Below are 16921 nucleotides of genomic sequence, written 5' to 3'. Positions count from 1 at the left end.
GGGCAGAGCTGAGCACGCAGAGGGTGGGATGGGCTCTGTGAGCAGGGACAGGGAGGAGAGGTGTGGGCAGAGCACCAGCTCCTGGCAGGGACAGCTCCAGGCAGCAGAGACATGGGCAGGGAGTGGGAGGAAACTGCAGCCAAGCCCTGGGCTAGGCTGCCTTCAGGCTGCTCTCTTGTGGTCCCTCACTCTAGATGTCTGCTGGGCGTTGTCTGCTGAGCAATGAGCTGATTCTGCCTTTAGGACATCCCATCTTCAGGACATCGGACTGTCTGCTTTGCCTGTGCTGCTGGGCTTGGGAGCTGCCCCAGAAGAACATGGCTGTGCTGTAGGATCCCAGGGAGTGCTGAGCTTTCCCTTGGAGGTCAGTTCTTTCCTCTCAGAGGCCTTTGCTTCTCTCTGAGAGGGGCTGTGTCCTTCTCTCTCCATCACAACTCCACTTCTGGGCTGGGAAACAGAACAGTTTGCAGATCTGGACTCCTTTAAAACAGGACTCCTCTGCTCTCATCACAGTCTTGTTTTGTAGTGTCTTTTAGAGAGTAATTTCTGTTTGTCGTCATCATCAAGCCAGCACAAGCAACAGTGCAGGGCAGCTGGGTAACAGTCTAACAGACACTGCAGCTTTCTTGACTCTGCACTAAGCTGGAAAGAGCTGAGCCCTTTTGTCTGTCCTATTGCAAGTTTCTTCCTATTTTCCATCATAAAATGAGTATTTCTATTCCTGCAAAGAACACTCCCCAGAAATGATGGTGAAAAATAAAAACCACAGACAAAATTCTTCTAAGGACATGCTCAGCCTCTTTTCTGCATCCCGCGCTCTTCTGAATCAGGAGTGCTTTTCCATTAAAGGTGGATAACATCTGACATCGGTTGTGAACATTGGAGCTGTCACAAACCAGCTCCATGTACCCACTGCAGCTGAGCACAGCTGACTCCTCAGCTCCTCACAACACACTCAGCCAGCACAAACCAGACAAGGAAACGCATTTCAAATAGGGATTATTTCTATGAAAAATGGAGTGGCTTTGCTCAGAGAAATCTGTCCCAATTGTTCCCTGTCCTTTCATTTTTTCAACCAGAGCCCTTGCCAAGAACCAGCAAATGACCAGGAACATCAGTTCCATCACCCATTTCCTCCTCCTGGCATTCACAGACACATGGGAGCTGCAGCTCTTGCACTTCTGGCTCTTCCTGGGCATCTACCTCGCTGCTCTCCTGGCCAATGGCCTCATCATCACTGCCATAGCCTGCGACCACCACCTCCACACCCCCATGTACTTCTTCCTCCTCAACCTCTCCCTCCTCGACCTGGGCTCCATCTCCACCACTGTGCCCAAAGCCATGGTCAATTCCCTCTGGGACACCAGGGCCATCTCCTACACAGGATGTGCTGCTCAGGTCTTTTTCTTTTTCTTTCTGATCTCAGCAGATTTTTACCTCCTCACTGTCATGGCCTATGACCGCTACGTTGCCATCTGCCAGCCCCTGCACTACGGGACCCTCCTGGGCAGCAGAGCTTGTGTCCACATGGCAGCAGCTGCCTGGGGCAGTGGGTTTCTCAATGCTGTGCTGCACACGGCCAATACATTTTCTATACCACTCTGCCAGGGCAATGGTGTGGACCAGTTCTTCTGTGAAGTTCCCCAGATCCTCAAGCTCTCCTGCTCAGACTCAGACTATCTCAAGGAGGCTAGGCTTATTGTGGTTAGTGCCTGTTTATACTTTGGGTGTTTTGTTTTCATTGTGCTGTCCTATGTGCAGATCTTCAGGGCCGTGCTGAGGATCCCCTCTGAGCAGGGACGGCACAAAGCCTTTTCCATGTGCCTCCCTCACCTGGCCGTGGTCTCCCTGTTTGTCAGCACTGGCCTATTTGCTCACCTGAAGCCCCCCTCCATCTCCTCCCCATCCCTGGACCTGGTGGTGGCAGTTCTGTACTCGGTGGTGCCTCCATCAGTGAACCTCCTCATCTACAGCATGAGGAACCAGGAGCTCAAGGGTGCAGTTCGGAAACTGATGACTAGATGTTTTTCAGAAGCAATATACTGCCCATGTCCTCCTACCTATCACTTCTAACAGAACTCATGGCAAGCCCAGCCTGTCTTTCATATGTTTTCTAGTTCTTCATGTTATTGTTGATTTTTTTTTTTAATTTTCTTTTTTTAACTTCTCATAATGTTGTTCACAAAGAATTTTCATTATTCATACCAATTCTAATTCATTATCTACCTCTCTGATTTGACCCAGAGGAATTCTAAATACATTTCCACATCCTCTCTCTGAGGATTTAAACATTAAAAAAGAACCTGCAGTGACATTTCTGACTGAGATTTTATCCCCAAAGACCTTCTCTGGAGCTGCAGAGGCCGTTCCTGTGTACAGAGTCCCTGCACAGCAGATCTCTGACAGAGCTGGCCTCTGTAACAGCATTTCCACCAGGAAAGGCAATCTCCTCAGGGCACTGCCCAAAGGCTTACGTCTTTTTCCAATCTTGCTCTCAAGAACATGCCCAAGGAAGAGACTCTAAAGAAAACTGTTGCTTTGCTTGTTTCTGCATGGGCGCAGAGGGATGAGATGAGGGTCCCAGTGTGCTCTTCCAGGGACTGAGGAATGGCTCAGGTGTTCCTTGTGGGTGGACAGCACCCACACAGATGCTGAATGGACTCCAACTAAGCTGCCTGGGGCTCAACAGCCTGTGGTAGGGCTGATGGCAGATGAGTGTTTTTCTGGAAGGAATCAGGAGCTGCCAGGAGGGCACAGGGGATCTGCAGGGACAGCACGTGCCAGGAGGTCAGCAGGGAATGGAGCCCACTGAGCACGAGCTTGTCTAAGGTGAAGTGACCCAGAGATCAAGTGCTAAATGTGGGTGTGAACCACCAAGTGAGGGTTCTGCAAGGCCAGGGGACACAGCAGGCACAGGGAAAGGAGCCTGGTGAGTGGTTCGTTTTCCCATCAGTGGACTTCCATAGACTGGATGCGGTGCAGCACCCAAACACATCTCATGGCATTGGCAATAAGGCAGGTCACCTCTGAGCAGCCTCCATGGCCACATAAGAGCCTCTGTGGGAGGCAGTCAGTGGCAGTGATGTCCCTGAGCTGGGTCTGCCTCCCAGCCTGACCAGCACGTCCCTTGCAGAGTCCCCCTGTGACCCCAGGCCCCACAGCCCACTTGCTCTGCAGAGCAGCTCCCCCAGCTCAAGGGCTGTGGAGAGCATGGGCAGGGGGTGTAGGAATGGCTGTCCAGGCCAGCACAGATGTGCCCACCTTGCGGAAAGGCTCTTTAGAGACATGGGATGTCCTGGTGTTTTCCCAAAAGTGGGATCGTTTACCCCATGTGCAGTACACCAATACACACACAGAGCAGAGGTATTTTATTTATTTCATGGCTGCACAGAGATGGTTGCAGGGTGGTAATGCCACAAAGCTAGCACCCTGCACACAGAAACTACAACATATTTATCTTGTTGCAGGATTAGAAAAATTATCAGGTTATCAATCTTTCAGGTCCTCTTCGAGGACAGTCCTTAGCAAGGCGTGCATTTATCAGTCTGTCCCTCTTCTTCAAGGGTCCAGTCATTAGCAAAGCAACGCAGTGTATTTAACCCTGAATTAGACAGTGTCTAAGCATTAACCCAAACACATTCCTCACCCTGTCAAGTGGAAAATTCTACCTGACAGATATCAATACTGTCACTGTCTACAGCTGTCTTATGGGATGGTGCAGAGGAGAAGGAGTCAGACTCTTCCCATGTAGGCACAGTGGAAGGATGAGAAGCCATGGGAAAAAGTTGGGATGTGGGAAATTCTGACTAGACTTAAGAGAAAAGAAGCTGCACTATAAGGTCCATCAGGCACCAGGAACAGGCACTCCGAAAGGCTGTGGTACCTCCACAATGGAGATATCCAAGCCTCAACCAGATGTAGTGCCATGGGGGGATTTTCATCATAATGGGTGACTACCTGATGCGGGGGACAGAGGCACTCATCTGTTGGGCCAACCAACCATCTAGAGAGGTTTGCTGCTTGCTGGGGACAAGGATCCAGGATGTTGTGGTGGGACGTCCAAAGCTCATCTGGCTCTCTGACTACTGCCTCCTGCTCTTAACCCATGTGGGCACAAATGTCGCTACCAGGGGCAACCTGGACAGTACCAGAAGTGACTACAAAGCTCTGGGGGTGGCAGTGAAGGGCATGGGGGCCCAGGTGGTGTTCTCCTCAATCTCGCTGGTGAGGAGAAAGGCACTACTAGGACAAGTTAATAATTAACTGCGGAACTGGGGTAGGGTTTTGGGTTCAACGAGTGTGGGACCCTGTTTGCAGACCAGCATCGTCTTGGCAGAGGTGGGATCCACCTCACTAAGCAGGGCAAAGCCATCTCTGCCAGCAGGCTGGCTGACCTCATAAGGAGGGCTTTAAACTAAGAATGATGGGGGAGGGAGACAGTAACCAGCAGTCCTCTAAGGGAGTGACAGGATCAATGAGCAAGGGCATGGGGTGGTGTGGTGGGAAGGGATCACAAAATCAACAAAATGGGGCTCAAGTTCAGCACTTGCATGTAAGCAAGGAAATGCCTACAAAGCACCATGATGGAGAAATCTCTCACACCCTCTCCAAGAACTCAACATGCTGGGGTTCCTCTCTAAAGTGTCTGTACTCTAATGCATGCAGCATGGGGCATAAACATGAGGATTTAGAGATCGGTGTGCAGTTGCAGGGCAATGATCTTCTTGGGATCATGGAGACATGGTGGGATGGCTCCCATGATTGGATGTCGCAATGGAGGGATACAGGCTCTTGAGGAAGGAGAGGATGGGATGACAAGGAGGGGGAGATGCCTTTTATGTGGCAGAACATCTGGAGTACATGGAGCTCTGTCTGGGGATGGGTAGGGAGCCAAGAGAGAGCTTAAGGGTGAGGATTAAAGTGAGACCAGGAAAGGGTGGCATTACAGTGGATGTCTGCTATCGGCCACTCGACCAGGAAGAAGAAGTATATGAGGCCCTCAACAGGCAGATAGGAGCAGCCTCACATTGGCAGGCTCTGGTCCTCATGGGGGATGTCAACCACCTCGATATTTGCTCAAAGGACAACACAGCAGGGCATAAGCAATCCAGGAGGTTTGTGGAGTGCCTGGATGAGAAATTCCTCACTCAAATGGCAAAGGAGCCAATGAGGAGAGGTGCTCTGCCTGACCTCATCCTCATCAACAATGAGGGGCTTCTTGGGGATGTGAAGGTCAAAGGCAGCCTTGTGACCATGAGATGGGGAGTTCAGGTTCCTGAGGGCAGACAGGAAGGTAAAAACAATCTCAGAGCCCTGGGTTTAAGGAGAGTAGACTTTGGTCTCTTCAAGGATCTGCTTGGAAGAGTCCCATGGGATGTGGCCCTGGAGGGAAGGGGGGCCCGAGAAAGCTGGTTCATATTCCAGGATCACCTCCTCCAAGCTCAAGAGAAGCACATCCCATCAAATATGATGTCAGGCAAAAAATGCCAGGAGAGCTGTGTGGATGAACAAGGAGCTCCTGGCCAAACTCAAACACAAGAAGGAAGAATACAGAGGGTGGAAGTGAGGACGGGTAGCCTGGGAGGAACACAGAGACATTGAGCATGCAGGGAGGGAGAAAGGTAGGAAAGCTAAAGCCCAAATGGAATGGAATTTGGCAAGGGATGCCAAATAAACCAAGAAGGGCTTCTGTAAGTAGACAGAGAACAAAAGGGAAACTAGGGAAACTGTGGGCCCATTGCTCAGTGAGACTGGGGACCTGGTGACGCAGGACATGCGAAAGGCTGAGGCACCGAATGCCGTCACTGCCTCAGTATTTGCCAGCAAGATCGGCCTTCGGGAATCCCAGGTGCCAGAGACCAGGGGGAAAGTCTGGAGCATGGAGAAGTGCCTTGCTGGAAAAGGATCAGATCAGGGAATACTCAGGCAAACTGGACATCCATAAGACCCTGGGCCTTGACGACTCCTGATGACTTCCTTATCGTTCCTGTGCCTGGAAAGGGTTTCCAGCATTAGCTGCTCCATCATCTTCCCAGGAAGGGAGGTGAGTCTGACTGGCCTGTAGTTCCCTGCGTCTTCCTTCTTTCCCTGCTTGAAGACAGGAGTGACATTTGTTTTCCACATCTGTGCTCTGGGCCTCTTTATTTGGCTGGGCTCTGGGCTGTGTGTATCGACTGAGGTCTGGCACTTGGCGGGTCATGGTGTTATGCCATGGGACATCCCATAAAGATGTGGCCAGCTCAGAGAAAGGGATGCCATGAAGGAAGTGATAGCAGGTGTGGCCATTTCTTGATGGCAAAGAAATATAGGGTGATCTATCCAACTCCTCCTACCTTCCTTGCTCCAAGCTCCCTTTAGCTATGAAATGCAGATGTATCATATGACGATATAAATGTGTCACCAGAACACAGTTTCCCCATTCAAAGTGATGGCAGGAAATATATTTCTGGAAATGGCTGTATAAGTCTCTCTTTCCACAGAGGGAGAGAAAGGGTCATCATCTTGCTGGTCCGTGTCCCTGTCCTATGAAAAAACTCATGAGAATTTACAGAATATACATTCAAACTCCATTAGGAGACACTCAGGATCAATATGAACTGAGGATTTCTCATATCACGTAATGTGTGAGCAGAAAAATTAAGAACTGTAGGGGAAAAAAAAAAGAATCCTTCCTTACTATTTAGTATTGAAATCTTTTGACTTTGACTAGACTCCTGAAATCTCTCCAATTAACCACATAAGAATTGAAGACCTAAAGGAAAATTATGCACAGAGCGTTGGCTCATTAGGGCGTTTTGCATGTTAATTAGCCCCCTGGTGCCAAGTTCCTGAACTGCAGGTCCTGAAAGATTGAACAAGTGTCTAAAGAAGTAAAAGTCAGCAGCAAACCTCCAAGTTTCTGAGAGTGTTCCTGGGCCCCAGGGAGGACCATCACTCAAGAGACCATGGAGGGAATGACCAGACAGGGAGATTTACAAAGGCATGTAATGATAGGCCAAGAGGTAATGGCTGTAAGCTGAAGGAGGGTAGATTTAGACTGGATACTAGGAAAAAGTTCTTCTCTATGGGGGTGGTGAGTCACTGGAACACATTGCCCAGAGAAGTTGTGGATTCCCCCTCCCTGCAAGTGTTCAAGGCCAGGTTGGATGAAGTTTTGGGCAACCTGGTCTAGTGGAGGGTGTCCCTGCCCATGGCAGGGGGGTGGAACTAGATGATCTTTGAGGTCCCTTCCAACCCAAACCATTCTATGATTCTGTGGTTGTCCCTGGGAGATGGTAAAACAGGAAGTCAGAGGCACTGGTCACATGTGGAAAGTCAAATGTGGAGGTGGCTGTGAAAGCCCTAAATGTGTTTCACCAAGCAGGATGGCCAAGCCCTGACCCCCACTCCCTGAAGAGGGGATCCTTTCCCTCATGAGATGCTTACAGCTCCTCCTGGGAGCAGTGTGATGGGGGGGTGCATGATGCCAAGTGCAGGTCAGTGGTAGAACACCTCCTAGGCTCTATGGGGGGTGGGTGAGGAGGCAACAAGGCCCTGGGACTGTAAGGGACTGGTGCCTTCTCATGAGACTCAGTGGAAGAGACAGCAGCCACTGTGGAGAGCACAAGGACTTCTGTCCTGGTGTTGGAGGAGGGCCCAGCCACACCAAGGCCGTCAGCTGTTTGCACCACAGATGGTCCTACACTGTCCTGTGCCTGTTCCAGCTTTCCTGAGGACTTTAGCTACCTCCTCCTGCTTCCTCATCTCACTCTGACCTTGGGATCTCCCAAGCTTTACTGATGCCGGTGAAAGACAAGATGCTAACTGCGGTACAACTTGCTTAGAAGTATGAACACTAATTGAGACTATGAGCTTTTACCTCAGGGTCCATGTGACCTGAAGACCCAACCTAAGCCAGCTCTTACTGGCTGAGAACATCCCATGTCAATGATAAACCCATGGAAGATTTACCTTTCAAAAAACCGGGTGTATAACCACGGCCAGAACAGCAACCGACCAGCATCCAGGATAATCCCCCCACCTGAGCGGGACATCGCTTTAGAACAAAGAGAATTAACATACCACTGACCGTTTGTCTGCACCACCTGAGTGGGACAAGGATGTAGGAACTGATGAGCCCATCCCTTAATGTGAGTGATTGCATTGGTCTACACAACTGTACTGTAACAGATACAAACCCTGCTTTCCTCTGTACTGGGGTCCTCCAGCCATTAGGCTGAGGCACCACTGCCTGCACAGCTGGAATAAGAGAATAAATTACCTTGGTAATTCTATGCTAAGCTTCCTTGTCTCCCTCCCCAGCCAGCAAATGAAGGACTTGTATGTGCCACTTTGGCCTCACTGCCTGTGCCTGCAAAGACAAAGCTGTGGTTAACTGAGGACTTGACAGTGCCTGTGAGTTCCCCACAACCCCTCGGGCATCTTCCAATGCCCTGCTAATGTCCTCTGGCACCCAAAATAGCCCAGTCCCAGACTTGCTTGACTCCTGTACTTATCGCCATATCCCAGCACTGAAATGCATGTCCTCCTGCTGCTGCTGCTGCTGCCTTCAAATCAAAATTCAGCCTGATTCCCATCAGCATGACACCCCCGCAGCCCCACCACTACTTCAAGTCTTCTTCCTGCCTTTAACACACTCACTGCTATGCATACCCCTCTCTCTGCCTGCACCCCCATGCATCTCTCAAGCCCTTCCCGTTTCCCCTGCAGTTGTGGAACCTCCCTCCAGGAGGGTCATGCATTTTCCAGGATCATGGATGTTTCCTGTGGTCCATCCAAGTGTGGGGAGTGAAGGAGGGGAAGAGAGCAAGGTCAGCTCCTGAGGCATGACTGAGCACAGCCACCCCCAGCAGCAGGCATTCCCTATCTGCCAGGCTGAGGCACGCACACAAGATGGAAACATCTTCCTTATCTTTGATGTGCGCAAGAAGGGACTTTCTTCCTGCCACCTTCCCAGCAAAAAACAACTCCTCCTCCTCCTCCTCCTCCTCCTCCTCCTCCTCCTCCTCCTCCTCCTCCTCCTCCTCCTCCTCCTCCTCCTCCTCCTCCTCCTCCACCCACACAGATCCACTGCTTTCCATTTCTGGGCTCAGATGTGGCTGTAAGGACTTGCCAAAGGCATCAGCCATCACCTTGTTCTCACTGACATCCCCTGACCCTCTGTCCCAGGTCTACACACGGCCAGTCACTGCTGCTCAGGGCCACTCACTCTTCAGAAGAAGCTGGCCAGAGCTGGCCATTTTCCCCAATGCAGGCACTCAGCCCAGCAGGAGGATGGAGATGGCCGCACAGCGAGACTTACCCATAACCTGGGTGAACGGCCAGGGCTGGAAATGGCTGGTGAGAGAGGCTGGGGGGTGACAAAGGCCCTGGGTCACCTTCCCAGTCTGTCCATGCTACCAAGGACCTAGACTGGCCTCCTCTCTCCTGCACATGCCTGTCTCAGCTCCCATCCAGGAGCCCTGTCTCTGAACTACAGTCCCCCTGATGCGAGCCCTCACCCTGCACGGTCATGCAGAACAAGCTATACACTGATGTTTCTCTCTCCCAGAAACATTCCTCCCTGCCCTCTCTCCAGCCCTGTCTGCTCTGGCCCCTCAGCAGTACTTGCCGCAGGCTGCTGCAGAGCTCTGGGCACTCACCCCAGAGCCCCAGCCCCTCTGAAGGGCAGAGAAGCTGCTGGGGGGCAGAGATGGGTGGGCACAAGGGAAAGGAGGTCAGTGGCACCCTGTATCCCCTGTTCTCCTCTCCAGCATATCCTGAGAGGTCTGCAGCCCCTCCGTGCCATCCTGTCTCCCCAGGCTAGCACAAGAGCCCTGGCCCTTGGGGTCCTCAAGAGCTCCTAATCCCCCAGGGACAAAGCAGCCAGCCCCAAGATGGTACAGCCAGAAAAGTGTTTCATTTCTGCTATGCTGAGGGTGGATCTTAGACAAAGAAGTTGCTGTGGGTATTTAAGAGGAGGAATAATTATAAGTATTTGAAGACAACATCATGAAAAGTGGAATAAAGAAAAAAAAATGTAAAGAAGGAAAGGCAGACTTGGCCTGTCACGACATACACAGGGAATCAGTTGCAGAGGAACGTAGGCAGTCTATGGCTGCTGAAAGACATCCAGTCATCATTTTCCTCACAGCATCCTTGAGCTCCTGGTTCCTCATGCTGTAGATGAGGGGGTTCACTGCTGGAGGCACCACCGAGTACAGAACTGCCACCACCAGGTCCAGGGATGGGGAGGAGATGGAGGGGGGTTTCAGGTAGGCAAACATGCCAGTGCTGAAAAAACAGGGAGACCACAGCCAGGTGAGGGAGGCACATGGAAAAGGCTTTGTGCCGTCCCTGCTCAGAGGGGATCCTCAGCACGGCCCTGAAGATCTGCACATAGGACAGCACAATGAAAACAAAACAACCAAAGTATAAACAGGCACCAGCCACAAGGACTCCAACTTCCCTGAGGTAGGCATCTGAGCAGGAGAGCTTGAGGATCTGGGGGATTTCACAGAAGAACTGGTCCAGGGCATTGCCATGGCAGAGTGGTATAGAAAATGTATTGGCCGTGTGCAGCACAGCATTGAGAAACCCACTGCCCCAGGCAGCTGCTGCCATGTGGACACAAGCTCTGCTGCCCAGGAGGGTCCCGTAGTGCAGGGGTTGGCAGATGGCAACGTAGCGGTCATAAGACATGACAGTGAGAGAGAATACTGCGTCTTGGGGAGCTGCTGCAGGAGCAAGCACAGATCTGGAGTACAGTGATGATCCCGCATTGCTGCAGAGAACAGACCCAGCCCTCAGGGCCAGACTGTTCAGGCCCCAAAATGCCCTGAAACGGGCTCTTTCTGCTCAGGTGTGCTGCCCCCTCACACACACCCCTGTGCTCTGTGGCTCATCTCCCGGAGGAGGAGGAGGAGGCAAAGCTCTGCCAGGTGCCAGAGTAAGGGAGAAATATTACCCCTGGGGGAGGGCAGAGCTGGCAGGGAGGTGGCATGGGGCAGACACTGGGCTCTTCTCCCTGGTCCCCACCTGGGGCGGCTTGAGTCCGCAGCTCAGTGTCCATACTGGCACCAAACATCCTGTGTTCAGAAGATATCCCCACCCCACCGCCCTTCTTCTGTACTTCACTTTTATACCTTATTTCTTTGAATTTGGGCCCACCATTGCTGGGGGGCACTGGGCACCCTGCAGTAAAAGGCCATGTCTCATGTCCCATTTGGGTTGCAGGTGGTTTTGGTGGGGGAACAGCTGAGGCACCATCTCCTGGCCCTTGCTGCTTGTGCATGGCTTTGGACAGCCCTGTGTCTCCCTGATCCCACTGGCATGGGCTGGACGGAGACACCTAACTCTTCCATTTAAAGGGTTAAAGAGTTTTGGCAGAAAATAAACCCCCTTGAGTTCCAGCTTGTCCTCAGATATCAGAGGGGCGGTTGGGCTTAGATTCTGAGTGATACCCAGTTTTACACTATAGGTCCGGTCACGTTCAATACATTGAAGTATCATGATCACAGAAACATCAATAGTGCAAGGCACCCTCTGGCTAGTCACGTTCAATGAACTAGCACGGCCATACGTAAGGAGTTTGGTCATGTCCAATGAGAACTCTCACGGCTAGATTAATGAATGGTGCAGTTTATTGAAGCGACAGAAGTACAAGTTCTTTTGGATTGCCGGTGATAAATACACCATCTGCAAAGCACATGCAAGTACCAAGAATATTAAGTATATTAAATTATGAACTGCAAGTATATTAAATTATGAAACAACTCTATAGAGACTTTCTAAGTTTCCCGGGGAAGCACTTGGTATAGCTGAGTGTTCGAATCTCACCCAATAGACATCCCTATGCGGGGGAAGAGAGATTAAGCCCATCGACTGATCCCAGAAGTCAGTGATGCTCTCCCAACTTGTCTGTGATGGTATCTTCCCTAACATCCCCTTCTCTTAAGCCATTTTTATACTATTTTCGTACTTTCAGGTGGAGCTTGAGTGACTCTAGTCATACCTACCTTTGTTATGATTGGTGTAAAACCTTCTCGCTTTGCTTTTAAAGTTACAGACTTAAAGAAATTCAGAGCGCATGTTCAGGGAGGGGTGGTCGCACCTTGGAGGCGGGTAGCCTTTGGGGTGGAGGCGTGTTTTAGTATTCTAATGAGATTATAATGAACAAGGTTCAACCAAAGGACATGATTTGGACAGAAAGTGGAATACTGCTGGTTCAGGGCTGGTTCAGGGTAACAACTATGCAGTTTATCAGTTCCCGTCCTTGTGGTGTTATCACAGAGCCTGGCCAAGGTGTCTCCACTCCCCTCCACCCTCCGTGCTGTTTTTCTCAGACTCGGCAGCACACCAAGCTCCCCTGGTGCTTGCCAGAATCTAAGGTTGCAGGCCATGTTGCTTATGGAATGGATTCTTTGCATATTCACCCTGGAAGTCTTCTCAGCACTGCTTTGGTCTCAATAAGCCACCTCCGGTAATTACTCCGCAGTACCCTACAAACATCTGTTCTCTCATCTGCTGATAAGATATTGGACAAGAGATTTGAGGATGATAAAATCATTGAGCTTCAGAGTAGACATTGAGAGGTCTATGGGAAAACCCTCTAACCAAAGCAGGGTCAGGTATATGGTCAGACCTGGTTTCTCAGGCCTTGGTCCACCTGGGTCTTGGAAAACCTGCAAGGATGAAGGACTTCACAGTCTCTCAGGGTGACCAATGCTTGTTCTAATGCTTGGCTAGCCTCGTGGTGAAAAAGGTGAGCCTCCCCTTGCTGTGAGGTGTCCCTCAGCCATCCCTTCTCCAGGCTGAAGGAGCCCAGCTTCATCAGCCTTTCCTCACAGAGACACTAATCCAGCCCCCTGACCATCTCAAGGCCCTTCACTAAACCCACTCCAGATGGTCAACACCTTTCCATTCTTGGGATTCCCAAAAGTGGACACAGTGTTCTGGATGTGGACTAGAAAGTTCCGCATAGAGAGGGGAAATCCCTACCTTCCATCTCCTGGCCATGCTGCTGGTCACACAGCCCAGGGCACTGCTGTCCTCCCTTGCTGCCAGGGCACACGGCTGCCTCCTGTCCAGCTCCCTGCCCACCAAGACCTTTCCCACAGAGCTGCTCCCCAGCCAGGCAGCCCCCAGCCTGTGCCATTGCCAGCGTGAGTCCCCTGCAGGGGCAGAACCTGGCACTTGTCCTTGGGGGGTTTCATGAGGTTCCTCTCAATACCTGCTCTCCTCCTCCTTGAGCCCTCTAAGCACAAGGACAGTGCTTGGTAGGACCATGGTGTGTCTCCAGTGGCACAAAGGGCAGGGGAGGGCTGCACTAGGTCCAGCCCACAGGGTTTCCGTGATGGTGTGATGACCCACTGTCTAGACTTATGTCCCTTTGCCTTCTGGCTCCTCACAGCCTCTCCTGGCATTGCAGAGCCCTCGTCAGCCCATGGTCTCCTCAGGTTTGCCTTCTCCTCTGGGACGCTCCTCCTTGGATTGTCACTCATTTTATGAGGTGCCACTCACTGCCACCTCAGACTCACACACTATTCCTGGAGATCCCCTCACTTCTCCTGGCAGATCTCCATTCTTCTCCAGGATGACATCTGCCATCAGCCCCACTGCAGGTGGGACAGCACCAGGTAGATAAGCCAAAGACCAGTTGCTGTCTGAGTGGACATGTGCAACCAAGAAGGAAGGTCTTCATCCAGCCCTTGCTCCTTAACAGATCCCCCTGGGACTCTGAGCTTGTCCCCCTGAATCCATCAGGAACCCCAAAGAGCAAAAGTCCTTTGGAGGGAGCAGCTTCTTGGGTGTATTCCTGACAGCAGCTTTGGAAGGGGTGTCCAGCCTTCTGGCCGTGCCCTGAGGAGCCCTTCTGGTTATGGTGGTGCTAGCAGAGAGGCCAGCTCTGGCACGCTGCTCCACATGGCCTGCTCCCGCCTTCAGGCACAGGGATGCCACTGTAGAGACAGCAGGACTGTCACAAGTTACACGAGACCTTGGGGGTAACAGCAATGCCAGGACACAGCAGAACAGTGTGGAAGGGAGGAGAGAGCAGCCCTGTCCAGGCCGTCTCCTGCTGCTGGCCTTGGCCATGGCTCCAGGGCAGCAGCAGCCCCGACGTGAAGGCAGCAGAGAGGGAGTGCCCGCTGAGGCAGCGAGGGGCAGCCCCAAGGGCAACCCAGGCTGCTACTCCATGGGGCAGCTGGGCATTTGGCTCCTGAACCCTCCTGCATGCTGGGGCTGCTCCCCCAGCTCCAGAGGAGATGTGCACAGATGGGAGCTGAGAGAATTAACTTCCCACTGCTTTCTCCATGGAGTTTATCTAAACAGGCAGCCTGGATGGATATGTACAAAGATGTATTTGAGTCACGAAAAAATTATATCACAGGTATAAAACAAAAAAAGAAAACTAAACAAAAAAAAAAACACCCAAAAACCCCCTAAAAAACAAACACAAAGCAAAAAACCAGACACATATAAAGCAAAGTTAGTCCTGGCTCTTCCTGAAATACAGAGGAAGCCCTAGTGGGATAATGGATGCCTTATTAATCTGCAGTAGATTGTATTCAAATAGTTTCCACAGGGCATCCTTGATTTCCTGGTTCCTCATGCTGTAGATGAGGGGGTTCACTGCTGGAGGCACCACCGAGTACAGAACTGCCACCACCAGGTCCACGGATGGGGAGGAGATGGAGGGGGGCTTCAGGTGAGCAAATAGGCCAGTGCTGACAAACAGGGAGACCACGGCCAGGTGAGGGAGGCACATGGAAAAGGCTTTGTGCCGTCCCTGCTCAGAGGGGATCCTCAGCACGGCCCTGAAGATCTGCACATAGGACTGCACAATGAAAACAAAACACCCAAAAATTAAAAAACAACTTAATATAAGAAGCCCAACTTCCCTGAGGTAGGAGTGTGCGCAGGAGAGCTTGAGGATCTGGGGAACTTCACAGAAGAACTGGTCCAGGTTATTGCCCTTGCAGAGTGGTATAGAAAATGTATTGGCCGTGTGCAGCACAGCATTGAGAAACCCACTGCCCCAGGCAGCTGCTGCCATGTGGACACAAGCTCTGCTGTCCATGAGGGTCCCGTAGTGCAGGGGTTGGCAGATGGCAACGTAGCGGTCATAGGACATGACTGTGAGGAGAGAATACTCAGCTCCAAGCAGGAAGACAAAGAGAAAGACTTGTGCAACACATCCTGTGTAGGAGATGGCCCTGGTGTCCCAGAGGGAATTGGCCATGGCTTTGGGGACAGTGGTGGAGATGCAGCCCAGGTCAAGGAGGGAGAGGTTGAGGAGGAAGAAGTACATGGGGGTGTGGAGGTGGTGGTCACAGACTATGGCAGTGATGATGAGGCCATTGCCCAGGAGAGCAGCCAGGTAGATGCCCAGGAAGAGCCAGAAGTGCAAGAGCTGCAGCTCCCGTGTGTCTGCGAATGCCAGGAGGAGGAACTCAGTGATGGAGCTGCTGTTGGACATGTGCTATTTCTTGGCATGGGGGCTGGTTGAAAAAAAGCAAAGGACAGGGGAAAGTTAGGATAGTCTCCTCTGAGCAAAGCTACTCACTTTTTCATAGAAATACCCAATAATCAAAATGCATTTCCTTTGTCTGTTTTCTGCTGGCTGAGTGTGTTGTGAGGAGCTGAGGAGTCAGCTGTGCTCAGCTGCAGTGGGGACATGGAGCTGGTTTGTGACAGCTCCAATGTTCACAACAGATGTCGGATGTAATCCACCTTCAGTGGAGAAATTAAATCTCTGCACTCATGATTTGGAAGAGTGCGGGCTGCACAAGAGAAGCGTAGCATCTCCTTATAGGGATGTTTTCTGTGTTTTTCATTTTCGACTATTACATCAGGGGATTTTTCCTTTGAGGGGTAGAAATACTCATTTCCTGATCAAAAATGGGAAGAGTCTTGAGACAGTTCAGGCAAAAGGGCTGAGGTCTTTGTAGCTTAGTGCAGAGTCACAAGAGCTGCAGTGTCCATTAGACTGCTAATGAAATACCCTGCACTTTTAATTCTGTTGCCTTGAAGATGACGAGAAACATAAATTACTCTCTAAAAAATAGAACAAAACAACTCTTTCCTCCAAGGGAAAGCTCAGGACTCCCTGGGATCCTACAGCACAGCCATGTTCTTCTGGGGCAGCTCCCAAGCCCAGCAGCACAGGCAAAGCAGACAGTCAGATGTCCTGAAGGTGGGATGTCCTAAAGGCAGAGTCAGCTCATTGCTCAGCAGACAACGCCCAGCAGACATCTAGAGTGAGGGACCACAAGAGAGCAGCCTGAAGGCAGCCTAGCCCAGGGCTTGGCTGCAGTTTCCTCCCACTCCCTGCCCATGTCTCTGCTGCCTGGAGCTGTCCCTGCCAGGAGCTGGTGCTCTGCCCACACCTCTCCTCCCTGTCCCTGCTCACAGAGCCCATCCCACCCTCTGTGTGCTCAGCTCTGCCCTGCAGACCCCTCCTGGCACCAGGGAACTGCCCAAGGGCACCTCTGTGTTGGCAGGTCTTAAGGAGAAGAGCAGATCAACCCTGAAGAGACCACAAAGGTGATGTTGATGCTTTGGGTAGGCAGAGGAAAGGGTGAAGTGACTTTATCAGGTGCCTTGAAATATGTGACCCTGGCAGGCGGCAGAGTCCCTGCCCCGGCACACAGCCCCTGGGCTGCAGGGACCCTGCTCTGAAGGACACAACTGCGCGCCCCTGCCTGCACACCTGCATTCCCAGCCACTCAAACTTGCCTCTGCACAGGGAGTCCACCTGGCACATCCCAGGAGCTGTGGGCTCTGCCAGCTTGAGGAGATGCCTCCAGGAACCGCATCGGCATTGCCCTGCACCCAGAGACTTACCGTGTCAAGGGCTCTGAAGATTTCTCCTTCCCTGAGCTCTCAGCAAGCCTCCCATTTCCAACTGCCTTTAAGCTCTCTCTGCCTCGCTGTTCTCCCC

General features: G+C 51.7%; 1 protein-coding gene and 1 pseudogene across 1 annotated transcript; one reads left to right on the top strand and one right to left on the bottom strand.

The window, feature by feature from the left end:
• Positions 1-1485: 1485 nt before the first annotated feature.
• On the top strand, positions 1486-2073 carry LOC129196977 (olfactory receptor 14J1-like; the record flags this gene model as incomplete). The annotated part of the gene is made up of 1 exon (XM_054804943.1): positions 1486-2073. A coding segment is annotated over one exon (588 nt), but the record flags the coding sequence as incomplete, so codon positions are not given.
• Positions 2074-10046: 7973 nt separating this feature from the next.
• On the bottom strand, positions 10047-15457 carry LOC129196976 (olfactory receptor 14A16-like; annotated as a pseudogene).
• Between the last annotated feature and the right edge of the window lie 1464 nt (positions 15458-16921).

This window comes from Grus americana, chromosome 27 (genome assembly GCF_028858705.1).
Source record: "Grus americana isolate bGruAme1 chromosome 27, bGruAme1.mat, whole genome shotgun sequence".
NCBI lineage: Eukaryota > Metazoa > Chordata > Aves > Gruiformes > Gruidae > Grus > Grus americana.
The sequence above is the reverse complement of the archived record's forward strand: the minus strand, read 5'-3'. Positions and strand labels throughout refer to the sequence as shown.